Source organism: Mastigoproctus giganteus, chromosome 10, assembly GCF_048544385.1.
Source record: "Mastigoproctus giganteus isolate SK-2022 chromosome 10, ASM4854438v1, whole genome shotgun sequence".
In the NCBI taxonomy this organism is placed as follows: domain Eukaryota; kingdom Metazoa; phylum Arthropoda; class Arachnida; order Uropygi; family Thelyphonidae; genus Mastigoproctus; species Mastigoproctus giganteus.
Genome location: NC_143584.1, coordinates 192,260,273 through 192,277,359, shown reverse-complemented (window position 1 = coordinate 192,277,359; position 17,087 = coordinate 192,260,273). Strand labels below are relative to the sequence as shown.

At 36.9% G+C, this 17,087-nt stretch overlaps 1 protein-coding gene across 1 annotated transcript in view; it reads left to right on the top strand.

Annotated features, from left to right (window-relative positions):
* Positions 1-17,087, top strand: part of Klp64D (kinesin-like protein 64D) — a 169,284-nt gene that overhangs the window by 143,889 nt on the left and 8,308 nt on the right. The window contains exons 14-15 of the mRNA XM_090383588.1: positions 4,968-5,093; positions 13,641-13,774. Of these exons, the coding sequence (XP_090239714.1) occupies positions 4,968-5,093; positions 13,641-13,774 (260 nt within the window). The remainder of the gene's footprint in view (positions 1-4,967; positions 5,094-13,640; positions 13,775-17,087) is intronic.

Below are 17,087 nucleotides of genomic sequence, written 5' to 3'. Positions count from 1 at the left end.
AAAACAAATTATTTCAATAATTACCAATTGGCTTGCTAAACAAAAACATCTTCTAATTCAGCCTATAAATCTTCTCCCTTAAATTTAAATTCCAGTAGTTCGTAGCATCATTTATAACCATGCATGTTTCACCTTCATTTATTTTAATCTCACCTATCAGAACCTTATAAATCTTAATCAGATACCTAGATATCAAGCTTTGTAGCCACACATTCAAAGTCTTTCCTCATACACCCTTTTAAACAACACCTGTCTTTGGACCTTTTCAAGGAACTGTTATTTTTAAGTTGTGACCTCCATACCTAGACAAAATTTTCTTACACTGTGGGATTGTAACCTCCCCATCACTATTAGCAAATGTTTTATAAATCTTTATCAGGACACTATAGGCCCTCCATGCTGCCTGTCTGTTTCAGTAGTAACCACTCAACCTCTGTTCCCCTTGTATTTTTAATCCAGCTTCTCTTAGTGTACACTATCCTTAAAAAAAAAATTAACAAATTGTGTCATCACAAAATATACAAGTACTTTGGCTATCAAAGTGATCAGCAGTTAACCCAGCATTCAGTTTTGATGTGTATGCTAAATGAAGGACATGTAGAAAGAGGAGCTAAGAGTTTCAGGAGGAATGATAATTGGATATCATGCGCTAAAAATGTCTGTATGCTCATTGAGCGCAGACAATGAATATAGCGGAAAATGAAAAAGGCTTGGGAGTCAAATATGAAAAAGGCTTGGGAGTCAAATGCAGTCAAATATGAAGTTCCCCAAGCAGTGCAGACATGCTGTAAAGGCAACTCATGTGGTTTTGTCATTGCTATACTCGCAAGGATAAGGAGGCGATTACCCCATTGTATAAGGCAATGGTTAGGTTGAATTCTTGAGCAGTGCATACAAGTCTGGAGGCCTCATTTTAGGAAATACTTAGATCTGCTGAAATGAATGCAGAAAAAAGCAGTGAAATTGATGAAGGGAAACAAAAGGGTGGTCTTGACCAGATTGGCCAAATCTTGGATTCAGTGTCACCTCTAGCTATCAGATTGGCAGGTTACCTCACCTTACTTACCTTCACACTTTAGAGAATCTACGTTTTGGTAGTGTGAGTAGTAGTGGCATGTTATGCAAGAAAGAAAGTGTATGAGATTATGTAGCATCAGCCAAACAAAAAAAAAATTACAAAACAATTCCCTCTAAATATTTGTCCAGTTCCTCCTTAAATTTATTTAACCTGTCAACTTCCACAATGACAGATGGAAGTTTGTTCCAGCAATTAACCACCCGCTGGCTAAAGGCAAATTTCCACACATCTATTCTACATCTCCCTTTCCTCAATTTGAATTTATGCCCCCTTAGGTTCGTAATCTGAACAAGTGGAAAAATCCCATTAGAATTCAGCGTGCTCAACCCATTCAAGGCATTATACACCTCAATCAGATCACCTCGCAGATGCCTAGTCTCCAGCCACTGCAATTTGCAGAACTTAAGCCTCTCTTCGTAAGAGAATCCCTTCATTCCCCTCACCAATCTTGTTGCCCTTCTCTGTACATTCTCAAGCAAATCTACATCCTTCCTAAAATGAGGCCTCCAGACCTGTACGCAGTACTCAAGGCTTGGCCTGACCATTGCCTTATACAGAGGGACAACCACCTCCTTTTCCCTGCTAGCAAAATTCCTGTATATCATTGACAAAATCCCATGACCTGCCCTGGCAGCCTGTCTTGTCTATATTGCTCAGAAAACTTCATATCTGACTGCAAAATTACTCCCAGGTCTTTTTCATTTTCTACCACCTTAAGTGTAGTACCACACAGTTGGTATGTTTCTCTGGGGTTACTTCTACCCATATGCAGTACTTTGCATTTGTCATAGCAAACCTACAAGTGTTTCCACAACATGTAGCAAGTGCTATGAGTTTTCATGGAAGAGCCATAGTGCAGAAGCCTTTGACAATAAAAACATATGCACTCTAGCCAATTGGCATGATACAATCTGAACTGTGGGGCAATGGATAAGTCTAGTAGAACAAGTCATGCTACATGCCTTTCCTTTTTGATGGATATTTTAGAATATGGAGGATTCCTGGAGAATTCTTACATGAGTGTGTTATTTCAATTGCAAAGTTGGGAGGCAGATGGATGTCATAATCTATGAATAGTTCTCATGGTGTGGATTAGCTCTATTGGTTGCAACGCATGGATCCATAAATATATATCCTAAATTGATATTCTGGAAAATTCAGTGTAGAGCACAGAATTTTCTAGAAAATATATTCTAGAAAATTCATACGCCCTACATTGTGGCAGTTTTATGCAAATGGCCATTAGCACAAAATTGCTTTATGTCACAAGGCAAGGGTTGTGAATTTAGTTTAAAGAATAACACTGTAAAATTGTGGTAGCCAGCTTATGATGGCATCTTCAACCCAGTTGAACATATTTGGAATAAACTGAACACAGAATTAGAGCAAGGTTAAGTTGGCCCTCTTTCTTAGTGAATCTCATAAATACTTTACTTCCACAATGCATTGAAGAAGTCATTACAGTCAATGGGGGGACCTCACTGTTAATTTCTTTGAATAAATATGTGTTATATTTTGTTCATAAACATGATGTTTTATGATTTTTGGTAGGGCAAGTGTGTAAATTATTTGGGGTTATAAAACCCAAAGTGTGAAACCTTACATTTTGCAGCTTTAAAACAAAATTGCCACTTATGAATATATGACCAATCCCAAAGCCTATCGAACTCATCTGTAGTACTGTTTGGTAACAGTCATTTGCCACTATTTTGATATGAGCTGTATCCCTTTACCAGTGTCATTTAAGAAAATCTGAAACAATAGCAGTCCCAATACCAATTAACAGACTCCACTTTGAACACTCAACCAATCTGAAGAGTAACCAATTATTACAACTCTGTGCCACTTGTACATGAAATATCATGTGATCCATCTAAGGATCTTACCTATTCCCTACATGTTGCAGCTTGTATAATAACTCTTAATGTGGGACCGAGCCAAGTGCTTTGCTAATGTCCAAATAAGCAATGTCATAATAGATAGTTTATTTACACAAGATTTTCTCTTTACAAAACTGCTACAGATTCTTGAGAATACAATTTTTATTTAAGTACCCCTGTAATCATCAACCATTCTTAATCATCACTTTTATTTTATTACTTTTTTTTTTTTTTTTGCTGGTGCAGTATAAGCCATAGGCTTCCTTGCACCATGTGGTCATTGCTAATACTAAATCACTTCCATGATTTTACATACCACTGAAGTCAGATGGACCAGGCTGTATTGATCCAATTTCATTCTTAGAACTGCTTTTATGGCAGGTCTGAGTGGAAAATACAATTTAAAGGAATCTCCATCAGACCCCCAATGATGTCCTTGTAATTATTTTTATTGGTTTGATGCACTCTTACCATTTCCCCTCAGACTAGGTATGTGGCCTTACTCGTATTTAAGCTCAAAAGTTATTCTAATAAGCAGTCTTCAGAATTGCTAATTTCTTATTAACGAAGAGGATATTTAGAAAAATTTAAAAAAATTAAATTATGAAATGAAATTATCTAGATAAAACAAATAGTCATTTTTAAGCTAGAATGTATGAAGTAATGAGTTGAATAAGCATTAGCCAAGGTACTAGGTTAAATTTTTTTTTTTTGTAATTGAGTATCCAGTTTCTCTCTGACTGCTCACTGTGGGTGATGGTAGACTTCTCTGTCTTCTAACTTCTCCACTAATGCAGGTGTTATGCAGGTATCTTGTATATCAGTGACCTTCTTCCATTGAATTGATAGTTTTTCACTGATGATAGCACATTGCATTCCACTTTCCAGTTTGAGAAACCTTGCCCTGCACAAACAGCCTCAACTTCTCAAATATCCACTACTAATTTCCTAAATGCTGACCTCCAGGTAATTCTCCAGTAGGGCAAAGATAACTTAGTTGATTTCAATTCTTCTAAAACTCAGTCCTAATTCTTCTAAAATATCTCACAAAAAGGTTTCTTCTGCTCCTATGTTTATCTTCATTGATGCTCAGATTTCTATATGAGAATACTCTTGACTTTTAATCTCTCTTGTGCATACGCATATCACAAATGTTGCTTCCTCTCCATCCAAAAAACTGTGTTTTCTGTTTGCTCTCAGCATTACTTTTCTTCCAAACATCTGTTCATTCTGTATAAATTGCAAATACATCCTACCATAAAATATTGTTTCCACATCTGGGGCAGTGCCCCCAAAACTTCCCAAGTTTCTAGATTCCATTCAAAGGAGGGCAGTTGGGTTAATTAAAGACCCATCTCTAACAAAGTCTCTCCACTCCCTCTCTTAGACATTTTGTTTCTGCTGCATGCCTTTCCATGGGCACTATTCTTCTGAATTCGCTTTGATAATTCTTACTCTCTCTTCCAAACTAGCCTGAACATGTACTGCAACCAGTAAGTATCCTTTTACTGTCCAACTTCCGTTTTCTGGAACAACCTCCCAGCTGAAAAATTAGTCAACAGAAATTCAAGTCTAATATCAACAAGTATCTTCTTTCATCTTAACTTTCAACCCATGCACAGACTAAGTACTATAGGTTCTAATATCTCTTGATGGTGCCTCTGTGGGCAGGAGCAGCAGCGTGTAGCACACGCTTCTTGATTAGACCGGGGTTCAAGCCCGTGACCACCAAATACGGAGGATGCAGAAAGGTCAGGGAATGACCACCACATATCCCCGGAGCAATATGGCTTTAGTTGCCAATGCTCCTAAAAAAAAACAAATAACAAATAATAATAACAATACCTCTTGATCTTGGGGTTTCATAAAAAAAATTAAGTTTATCTCTTTTTGTGTATGTTGGAGTTAAAGGTATTTCATAAGAAGGTGTAATAAAATTTTTTATTCAACTTAGTTTTTAGCTATTAAAATATACATACATTCATTGCTAACATTTATTATTTTATTAGGAAATATTAGAAAATTCTGTTCATTGGAATGAAGATATTGGAGAATGGCAGCTAAAATGTGTAGCATACACTGGAAATAATATGAGGAAACAGACCACTTCTTCAGACCGTGATCGAAATAAAGAGGTTAGTAAATAGCATGTACCTCTCTACAAAAGAAATGTTTGTTTTTTCTATTTGTGGTAAAAAAAAGTTATATATTCTTCCCATTATGGAAAAGGGAATCAATTAATACTCACAGGGCAGTTGCACAAAAAAGTAGTCAAGTACGTTATTTCATAGAGCTGTGGTATAACTCAAGCATTTATAGTGTGGCCATTGTTGAATATTTATTTATTATTTTTTTTTTTTATTGATCAATAGCACTATATGGACTCTGAGTTTTGTAACACTTTTTGAATTGCTAATAGTGTGGAAAGCAGGAGATATTTCTTGTTGATTTTTATTTAATTATTTTTAATCAATAATAATTAACAAAAATGAAATGTTATATTTCTTTTTTCAGTTCTTTTAAACAATTTTTCAAATTTATAATGCATCTACATATTGATATTTTAGCAACACAAATATGAAATTCCTCTGAATACTGGGCTATTGACATAAACAAATGAATGAAAACAATTTACTCTTGCTGGCTTACAGTAATTATTCAGGCTTCATGGGAAGATGATTGCAGAAGATTCAAATTTCTGCAAATGAATGAGAAGACAGAGTGCAGGCATATAACAAGATAGCTTTATTGACACCTTGCTTCTTCAGTTTCATACATCATTGTTTATGTATTGATTGCAGGAATTATGAAATAATGTCTTTGCTGAAAAGCATTTAGCCTGAAAAAAAGAAAAGAAAAAAAAGCAATTTTTATTTTGATTATATGTTTTTCTCCACTGTGACAAAATTTTGTATTATTAATAAGAAAAAAGATAATAGATCGACTGTGAAAGGTATAGTAAACTATGACTGTTAATTCTGTGTGAAAAATCAGGTTATAATATTGTCAGTGTCAATTAATCCTTTTACAAGTGAATTTCCTGTAGTTGGTTTTCAACAGAGGCGGGCTCTCCAGAGTGGATATTTTATGAAACATTGAAGTTTTGTAAAAATGGAAACTTTGCATATAAATGTCTTTTTATTTGACTTTATTGCTGAGAATCATAGTAAAATGCTTGTAATTTAAAAATAATATAAAAGAGTGAGTTTGATCAAGTTACTGTTACTCTCTTCTCCTGAAGCAATATCATCTTATTCAAATACTGGATCTGAATTTCACAGAATTTTTTTTTTTTTTCCCTAAAGTCAAACTAAACAACAGTGAGTGACAAGTTTAGTGTTCTCCTCTGGTTTATGAAGGTTTTCCACTGCTATCTATTAAAATGTGTCTGCTATGATGCAGGCAGATGCCACTGTATACTGGACAAATTTCTAGAAAGTCCATCCATGCAGAATTATGCCATTTTGGTAAACCTACTCAGGAACTGCTGAACAGTCCTCTAGAAGCAATGCAGTTGCAAGATGATGATCATCTTACCTTACAGCTGACTGATCCTTTCTGACAATTTAAATGGCAATGACCATCTGTGGAAGAGAGGGGAGGGGGGTTAGTATGACACCAGTAGACATGGACAACTTCTAGAGCAAAACAAGCTCCTGTTCTAAATGCTGGATTGCACAACTGCTAACCTACTACTGCTTCTCTGCCTGTACTGGCACAGAAATAGACTTAATATCTGTTTCCTCCTTACTCCCAGTTTTCACATGAATGTCAACAAATATCTTCTTTCGACTTCTCAACCTCCAACCCATGCACGGTACTAAGTTGTTGTTGTTTGTTTGTTATTTGGAGCATTAGCAACTAAGGCCATATTGCTCCGGGATATACGGTGGTCATTTCATGACCTTTCCGCATTCTCCATATTTGGTGGTGACGGGCTCGAACCCCGGTCTAATCAAGAAGCGTGTGCTACGCACTGCTGCTCCTTCCCACCTGGCTACGGAGGCGCCTCCCCGGTACTAAGTACTATAGGTTCTAATACCTCTCGTGTTTGGGGTTTTCATTAATAAAAACACTGCTTATTTTTTGGGGTGAAACATATCAAGATGTTTTCTACTTTAACATCTAATAAAATGCTGTTTTGCTAACTTGTTTAAAAGGTTGAGGTTATCTGAATTGGAATATCAGCAAAATTTGTTCCACAGCTTATATTGTTCCTTACCACCGATATTTTGTTAGTGATATTGATTTTTTAGCTTTTTTTTTTTTTTTTTTTTTTGCAGATGTTTATGAAGTACTGGTTTATATATGAGTCGAAAACCTGCACATTTGATGTACTATACTTGCATGCCATTAAAAAGAATTAAAAATTGTATTAAAATCTTTTTAATAATTTTTATATTGAACTAAACATATCTTGAGTATTAATGTATAAATATAATAATGCCGCTATGAACACACTTGCACAAGATACTGATTACTGTTATCAGTGAGAGAAGTAGATGAACAATGTTAAATTAAAAAAAGGAAGTGAGAAGAGTATGCAAATACTCTTCTCACTTCCTTTTTACTTAAAAAGAAATGAATTGTAATGAGCAGCCTTTTTACCATCAAAGCTTCTAGTTAAATATGAAATAAACAAATATCACCTGTGCTGGAAACTATTTCTAATAACTTTTTTTTTGTTAGTTGTTGGCGCATCGGCTTCTGTGGCCATAATGCACCTCCCGAAGTGTTTGCATTTTACTCTGATCCAAGCCCAAGGCAGGATTCGAACCTGCGACCTTTGGGTTACCAGGCAGGCACTTTACCCACCTGACTAGCCCGGTCAGCTTTCTGATAACAAACTGCATTATAAATGATTCCAAGACATCATCTGTTTCCCAAAAACAAACTCAAGAGGAGGAGGGTTGTCCAGATTTATTTCTTCTTGGAATCTAAATAAAAAAAATAAAAAAAAAAAAAGTAGCAACATAAGCAGGAAAGCATTTTAAATGGGAGCACTACAGTTGTTAAAAAATGCATGGCACTTCATAGGATTGATCATTAACCACCACCACAACAACAACAAAAAAAAACACTATATAAGCAGGAGTGTTATAATGGGAGTTTACTGTGTTGTGGCCTTTCAATATCGAAGAGAGAATGACAATGAATGTGCGCCTCAGAGGACAAAAATTCTTTCACATCTCAAAGATTTAAAAATCTATTATTTTTAACAAATTTGCAATGCAAATAAACTCTCACACTTGATAACAAGGACTGAGTTTTGCTGCCATTATCAGTCATATAGCTCTATTGTGTACAGCACATACCTGCCAAAGAGAGTAGTTATTTCTTATGATATTTATTGTTTAATACTTGTAATCTATGCAAAAAAGGGTGGAGCCAAGGAGCCATTAAAAAAAAAAATGGCTCCTTGGCTCCAACTAACTATGTTATATGCTTTGATGCTTCATGATGTAGTTTCATTTCTCTGTGTTCTTTTTGTCTAAATCAGTGAGTGGGTTTCAAATAATGCACATTTTATTTTTTCAGAAATGTCAAATGTGCAGATGCCCTCTACAATGAACAAAGGATCTAGAACAAAGTCTAATGTATTTGAATACTTTAAGGTCACTGAAGATGCAAAATAATATATTTGCGCATGCCAAGTGAGTGGCACTGATGGCGAGATTTTGACCTGTGGAGCAAAAATTAGTAAAACTTTGACCAATGAAATCATTGTTTCAACATATGCTCAACATACAAGCAAGTACCTTCATCAGCTAGTGAAAGGCATTCTTCAAGAGTCTGAAATAAGAAAAGAGCATGTATTGTGCATTGACTGATAATGCCTCCAACAAAAGTCAAGTACCATTGAGAAGTTAAAGACCAAGAGAGAGAGGTGATTCAATAAGAGATGAATCAAGTGGTGAGACTCCAGAATTAGAACCTGATGACGTAGAAGCAGAACTGGATTTAAGTGACATCATGGATGAAATTTCAAGCCTTTCGAGAGTCCAGCACATACGTTGTGGTGTTCATACTTTACAGCTGGCAATTCGTGATGGCTTAGGAAATAAACATGCAATTGCTCTTGTAAGTAAGGTGAGACAGGTTGTACTAGCTGCTAGAAAGCCAAAACTAGAAGCAGTACTTAAATGGCATGCTGGAAATGTAGCAATTTTGGATCAAGCTACTAGGTGGGGTAGCACATATATGATGATGGACCGCTTACTGCAACCGAAACTCGTGGCATGGACGGGTACTGGGAAGCAGCCTTCCTTGTGATCACTGCTTTTTTGGTAGCAAAATGGCCAGAAACAACTAAACAACAAAAGCACTATGCAAACACAGCACTAAACTCATTTCTGGCCATTGTACAGAGTTTTGTATATCATCACAGAGAACTATGGCTAAGATGAACTAACATTTATGGGCTGCCTTACATAAGACACAACACTTGTCCACATATCCTTATTGACATGGCCAACCCTGAACTAACACTAACAGAAGTACTGTGGGACCAGGTGCAGAAACTTGCTTACCAACCACATACTACTACAAAGAAAATTCAAGGTGAAGACTTGACTCCTGGTCAGTGCCTAAAGGAATGGAAGCCTCTGACGCTGAAGGTGTCATGACCTCCATGGAAGTTAAGGAAAAATCTTTATTGGGAAATGATGTAATATTGTTTATGTTGATTTCACGTACAGATGTTTATTAACAGATGGAGTTTATTAACAAGATGGAGACTTTCACAGGTGCAGAGTGGGCTCATTATGTGTTTTGGTTTGAAGAAACGAAGTCTGCTGCACAAGTTCAAAGGAAGTTTCACACTCAGTATCGCAAGGACCCTCCCAGTAGGCCTACAATGTACATGTGGCACAAGAATTTTGTTGAGACCGAATGTTCTGTGCACCATGCCAAGTCACCCATTTGGACATGTGTGCCTGGCGATGTTGTGGAAAGGGTTAGGGATAGCTTCATTTGAAATCCACAAAAGTCAACATGACATGCATCTCAGGAAAGTAGTATTCCACATGTGACTGTGTGGCGAGGGTTGCAAAAACATTTGCACTTAAAGGTGTACAAATTATCCATCATGCAACACCTTACGAATGCAGAAAAGCTGGTTCGTAAGGAATTCTGTATGCAAATGTTGCATCGGATAGAAGACAATGAGGGATTTCTGGACTCCATAATTTTCGGTGATGAGAGCACATTTCATGTCACTGGTAAAGTCAACACCCACAACTGCAGGATTTGGGGCACTGAAAATCCACGTGCCTCCCCAAAGGTGAACGTGTTTTGCACCCTCAGCAAAGGAAAAGTGTACAGCCCCTTTTTCGTGGAGATTACCAGTATCGTGTATCTAGACATGCTCCAACAGTTCCTTGTTCCACAAATTGACGAAGATGACCAAGAAGGACGCATTCACTTCCAACAAGATGGTGCTTCCCCTCATTATCTTGGAGAAGTGCGCGAGCACCTCAACACCCGTTTACCAGGTCAATGGATTGGGCGAGGGTTGCCGATAACATGGCCACCTCGTTCCTTGGATCTTACACCTATGGATTTTTTCTTATGAGGATTTGTTAAAGATCTAGGATACATACCACCCTTATCTGCAAATTCCCTGGGCTCCGAACTTAAATTACTGCCATGGTTGCAGAAGTGATGCCAGAGATGCAACGCCACATGTGGCAAGAAATTGACTACAGGTGGGACGTCTGCTGCATTACTATTAGACGTGGTGCCTCCGTAGCCAGGTGGGCAGGAGCAGCAGTGCGTTTGGTGGTCCTGCAGGAGCAGCAGAACCACCAAATACGGAGAATGTGGAAAGGTCAGGAAATGACCACCGCATATCCCCGGAGCAATATGGCCTTTGTTGCTAATGCTCCTAAAATCCAAATAACAACAACAACTATTAGAAGTCACATTGAATCATAACTATCCGAGGTAAAAGTTGAAGTGTTTTGCTACATTGACTTTTCAAAATAATGTATACATCCTCTAAATGAATTTATATACACTTTCAAAGTTGTAAAGCTGTTTTTGAAACACCCTGTATTAAGCTGCCATTTATGGAAATTAACTATGAAAGCTGGTTCAGGATCTTTCTTCATTTCCAATACCACTTTACTGTGTCAAGGTAAAATATATAAAAATTATAGTGATTCAAAAGACCATGAAATCCAATTCAATATAATTGTAATAGAGATCACAGCAAATATTGAAAGTGCACTCCTTTCTAAATGTAAGTGAAAATTCATTACACAATCTGCTGACTCATCACTTATTTCTTTGAAGTTTCTGATTCGATATTGACTTTTAATTTTCTGAATGCGTTAAGGTTGTTAGTACATACTACTGCTTTAAGTAGTTTGAAAGATAAAAATCCAGAGATTGTGAATGTTCACTTATGAACATGTGCTGCAAAAATGTGTTGCCTTTGCAACAATAACAACTGTTGGACTGGGTATGACTAGTGTTGCTATTGTCGCAGTAAAAATAAAATTTGGTGGTAACACAATCCAGATTGCATGAATTTTGAATCATCCCGTATGCATATCTCCACATTTCAATATCCCGCAATCAGTGTGTGTGTGTAAAACCTTTTCCTTTCGAGCAGCTTCTATGGTGAATCTTTTCTGTAAAAAAGGACTTATTCCACACAATCAAGATAAGATTTCACAAATGTAATCAAACATACATAATTCCAGCTGTACTCACTGGGCATTTTCTGTTGACCATTCTGAACCTTTCTAAAGTGATGTCAAATTGCTCATAGCTCATGCAAATTCTGTATGACCAGCTTAATAACTGCAATTGACAAAGAGCAGTTCACTATCAGCAATCCCACCTTTTTTGCATGGATTGCAAATATTAAACTCAATGATCTGCCGTTATGTTCAATAAATTGATTGTGTTTCTCAATGTACAATTGTTGTCTTTCACATATTGACAAAATTAACGTGTAGAATCTTATATTCACAAACATCTACCACAATGAAACTAGAATATCCTTAACATTTTAAATGAGAATCTGACTTTAAAAAATATCTTTTGGTTAATACTGACATGTTCTTACCTTCTACAAATACTTCAAACCTGCTTAAATCAACACAGACATAGTTTTGTCTCTTGAACTTTAAATTAACCTGTGTTAATATTAGTATTAATCAGGCCAGACACTGCAAGGACTCTCTCTCTCTTTAACATGTTACTAGAAGAAATCATGGAAGCAACCACAAAGAGACTACAACTCCAGAACAAATTTTCATATGCTTAATAATATGTAGGTCACCATAAATCTTGGTTAGTTTTTCTTATTCCATAATCCAGACAAAATATATTTTTGCTTATTGGGATATTCTACCATCAGTTTAATGCCTTATCATTTATCAAGTACATTCAATGCTTAATCTTCAATTTCCTTAGTTTCTGAAAGAAATTCTGCAATTTCTTTCTTTATTTCATATACTATCAAATTCTCTTTCTTGGTTTTATGATTTCCTGTGATTTCTATACTAATCTTATTTCCCCTATGGACATATCCAGCAAACAACATCCTCTGGATTCCAGAGCTATCAACATAAGACATTTATTGTTTCTCAAGGAAGGGCCGTCAGATTCCCATTGATTGTTCAGTCACCCCACATACCGTATTTTCCGGCTTATAAGACGCATTTTTTTTTTTTTTTTTGTGAAGAAATACTCGGAAAATCACCCTGCATCTTAAATGGTCAATGTCAGATTAGGCCTAAAGACTACCAGCAAGCATTTTTGATGACGTAGTGCCGGTAAACTGAGTTCTGAAAACTTCCCTTTGAAATTCACACCAATTTTACTTAAGATTTATCTGTTGAAATATATTTTTAACAATTATCAGTGGTTACAATCTATGGCAACAATACATACCAGTAATCTTTTTTTTCGTGGAAAATTTGTTGAAATCTGTGTGATATGAATCCCACAATCAGACGTAAGTAAAAACTTGTTTCATTTTCCCATGTGTTTGCTTCCTCTATAATATGATCTCATGCTTTTATGGTATTTTTCTATGATCTCGTGCTTTTATGGTATGGCGGGCTAATTAGACTGGATTGGGATTTTTCAATTCCAACCGTATTTGTCTTAGGGCGATTAAGAATTTCTGTTATGTTACTTCTGTCAGCTTTTTTCAGAAACAAACATTTCATTATTGGTTGAACATTTACCCAAGCGTATACCATTAAAAAAAATTTAAAAAAATAAATGTAACTCCATTTAATTTATTTTTAGTACCTAACCCCTGATTACATCCCATATCATGCCATGTCGCCATATTTGTTTACATCAGTCCGTAAAAGATTGCTTCTTAGTTTCACCGTAAACAGTATCGAAGGATAATAGAAGGGTTATTATTTTTTCCAAATTATGTGGCCAAAACTAGGGTGCGTCTTGTATGCCCGTGCATCTTATAAGCTGGAAAATACGGTATATAATGGTAATTTTGAAACTGTTAATACATAATTATGTGAGTACTTAACTGTTCTGCATTTGCATTTCTTATAAAACTTTGCCTTTTTTATTTAATGCCCACTGCTTCTAACCACATTTTTTATAAATCTATATTTCATTGCAAATTAGAGAACAGGTGTATTTTAAAAACATCTCGGCTTCTTCTGTGACTGAAATTTAATTATTTCCTACAGAACACAGAATTGGATTTATCCCACGTATATCTTGCCTACACTCCTGAAGGTGCACAAATGGCGCTACGTCAAAAATCAGGAAGAGGAAAGTCTGGTCGGTCACGTTCATCTGCTAGGCCAAAATCTTCTAGGAGGTAAATTTTTGCATTTTAACAAATTTAAATATTTTTAATTTTATATATGCATGAACTAAATCAATATATATATATATTTTTTTTATTATTTATTTTTTTTTTTGAGAAATTTCTTGTTTAGACACCTATTAAGGTTTTAATCAGACAGCCAAGGTGATCATGTAGTATAAAAATACAACTAATAATCTTCACATTAATGGGAGCCAGGCTGCAAGGCTTCCCATGGAGATGGGAGTAATTCAATGAGAATTTACTCATATCTCCATATACACACACACACCAAGAGAAAGCTGATTGACAAAGAATTCATGTTCAGCAGGTATTTTTTGGAGATGGTGCAAATGGTGAAAAAATGATTTTCTAACCAAAAATGCAGACAAGTAAAAAAGAAATTATTTTATATGTCGTCCTTCATCGTCTCTAGTATGTGCAGATTGAAGAACTGCAGTTTCACCAGTGTCACATATGGCACGGGCACAAGACTGGCAATATACTTAGATGTCTGTTTTCAGATCTCTTAAAGTATTAAGGTTAGCCTGACACCAAAAGTCACTGAGATAATCAGACAGCCAAGGAGAAATTACAACTACTAATTGTCACATTAAGGAAGTCTGTCTGGAGCAGTTGTGACACAGATCTGTGTTACACAGCTATGCAGGAATATGGAAGATATGTGGGGGATTGGCATTTTATACAAAATCGGTAATTCCAGTGATTCTTCTAAACTATGCATATGTATGGCCACACAAGCCTAGAGCTGGTAAAAAGTGAGTTGCCATTTGGAAAGTAATTACCTTAATAAATATTTCCTGGAATGTATTGTTTTCAGAATAAATCTAATTAAAATATGATTATACAGTGCTATACTGAAGAGGTACTATGGGCAAAATGGACAAAGTGCTGGAACCCATGATTAGTCTCCAGAGCTAAGTTCCAGTCAACCCTTCCCCATCTCTTCCATCATGCAGTATGACTGATGACTTTTGAGGTTATCATTAACGTCAAGGTGAGATCCAACCTTCCTTACATTTCGAGGGTACAGCTCTAAAACGGTGTTCGCAGGCCGGCCGATAGTTAGTACACTGAGCCAAACCTACTGGTAACTCTTTAGGAGGCTTCCGGATCAGTTAGTGTATAATCTTGCTACCTCTACTCTGCCAGATAGTGACTTAAGGGAGTCTGAGTAGTGTGTATGCTGGGGACATTGTCGAGGCCACATTATGTCAAGGATCTGGGTATATTCTTACCATTAATAACTGTGTACGCCATATCCAGAAATTTCATTACTTCATACAGCATGCCACCCCACTTTTTCTTACTATTGAATACACTATGAATTGTCAAACTAATAGAGTACCTTATCTGCGAAAAGATCTAAACCTCCCAAACACTTCCTAGTTCATTTCACAAATATACGTGGTCTCAATTCTAATCTCAACGTTTTCCGTTTCCACTTGCAGTCTGCCACACCCCATTTACTTTTTCTGACAGAATCTCAGTTATTGGTTGACTCAACTACTGCTCATCTGAGTTGCCCAAATCATTCGCTGTATGATTCCTTTCGCCACAAAGGTGGTAATTGCGCACATGTCCGTTCCGATATTCCCTGTCAGAGACTTGGTAATTTGGAATCTCCTCTTTTCGATCTTCTCTGGCTTAAAATCTCTCTACCTCATTGTGTCAAATTCATCTGTTGTCTCTACCGTTCCCCCAACTCCACTAATCACTTGGAGCTCTTTGACTTCCTCTCTGCAACTTGACTTTCTCTAGTCCAACTTTCCTAACAGTGAGGTAATTTTCCTTGGTGATTTTAATGTTCACAACTCCAGCTGGTTGAGATGCTGAGACTTTTGCAATTACTAACGACCTTGCACAGATTGTTGTTATTTGGTTGTTAATAGCGTTAGTAACTAAGGCCATATTGCTCCGGGGATATGCGGTGGTCATTCCTTGACCTTTCTGCATCCTCTGTATTTGGTGGTCATGTGCTCGAACCCCGGTCTAATCAAGAAGCGTGTGCTATGCACTGCTGTTCCTGCCCACAGAGGCGCCCACAGATTGTTCATTTGCCTACAAGCATACTGGACAATCCTAACCATACAGCCAACACACTTCATCTTTTTCTCACAAACAACCCTTCTAAGTACACAGTCAATGTGAGTGGTCCTTTAAGCACCTCAGATCACAACTTGGTGATTGTCTCTTCTCCAATGGAGCCTTTATCTCATGGCTATTTCCAACCTCGTGTTGTTTGCAAAATGGAATGACCTGCGAGATTTCTTTTCCTATGTCGGATTACTGTTTCAAAACTTCTGATGTCAGCGTTTGCTCAGATCGTGTCAGTGAAATTATTCTTGTAGGAATGGAATCCTTTATTCCACACTCCACTTTAAAATCTCATCCTTTATCAAAGCCTTGGTTTTCCAATAAATGTGATAAGGCTATTCAAGAGAAGAATGTTGCGTATTGTAATTAGTTTGTTTCCAATTCAGATTCATTTTCTGCCTACACCAAAGCTTAGTTAGTTAGTTAGTTATTTGTTTTTTAGGAGCATTAGCAACTAAGGCCATATTGCTCCGGGATATGTGGTGGTCATTCCCTGACCTTTCTGCATCCTCCGTATTTGGTTGTGACGGGCTCAAACCCCAGTCTAATCAAGAAGCGTGTGCTACGCACTGCTGCTCCTTCCCACCTGGCTACGTAGGCGCCCTACACCAAAGCTCGCAACAATTGTTAAGCAGTTATTAATCAGTCCAAACCAGATTTTGAACAGGCTAAGAGTAAAAAACTTGCTTCTTGCCCTAATGGTAGCCGAGCATTCTGGTCTCTTGCCAAAGCTATTGGCCGCAACTTTTACCCATCTCTGCTCCCACCTCCGTCAAAACCAGATGGTTCTGTTGCCACTTCAGCCAAGAATAAAGCTAACTTGCTAGCATCCCATTTTTCTTCCAACTCATGTATTAATGATCTCAGTAAAACACCTTCCACCATTCCCAACACAGTCCATTCAATGCCTCCTATGGTCTTCTGTTAAAAGGATGTCAGAAGGATTTTGACGAATCTTGATGCTAAGAAAGCTCCAGGTCGTGATGGTATTTCTCCACATGTTCTCAAAACCTGTGCTCCTGAACTTACTCCTGTTCTTTGCTGCCTTTTTTCACTTTCTTATTCCAATGATGTTTTTCCTTCTGCTTGGAAATTTGCTCGTCTCCAGCCAGTTCCTAAAAAGGGTGACAAATCCCTCCCATCCAATTATCGTCCCATTGCAATTACTTCTGCTCTTTCTAAAGTTATGGAGAAATCAATTAACCGC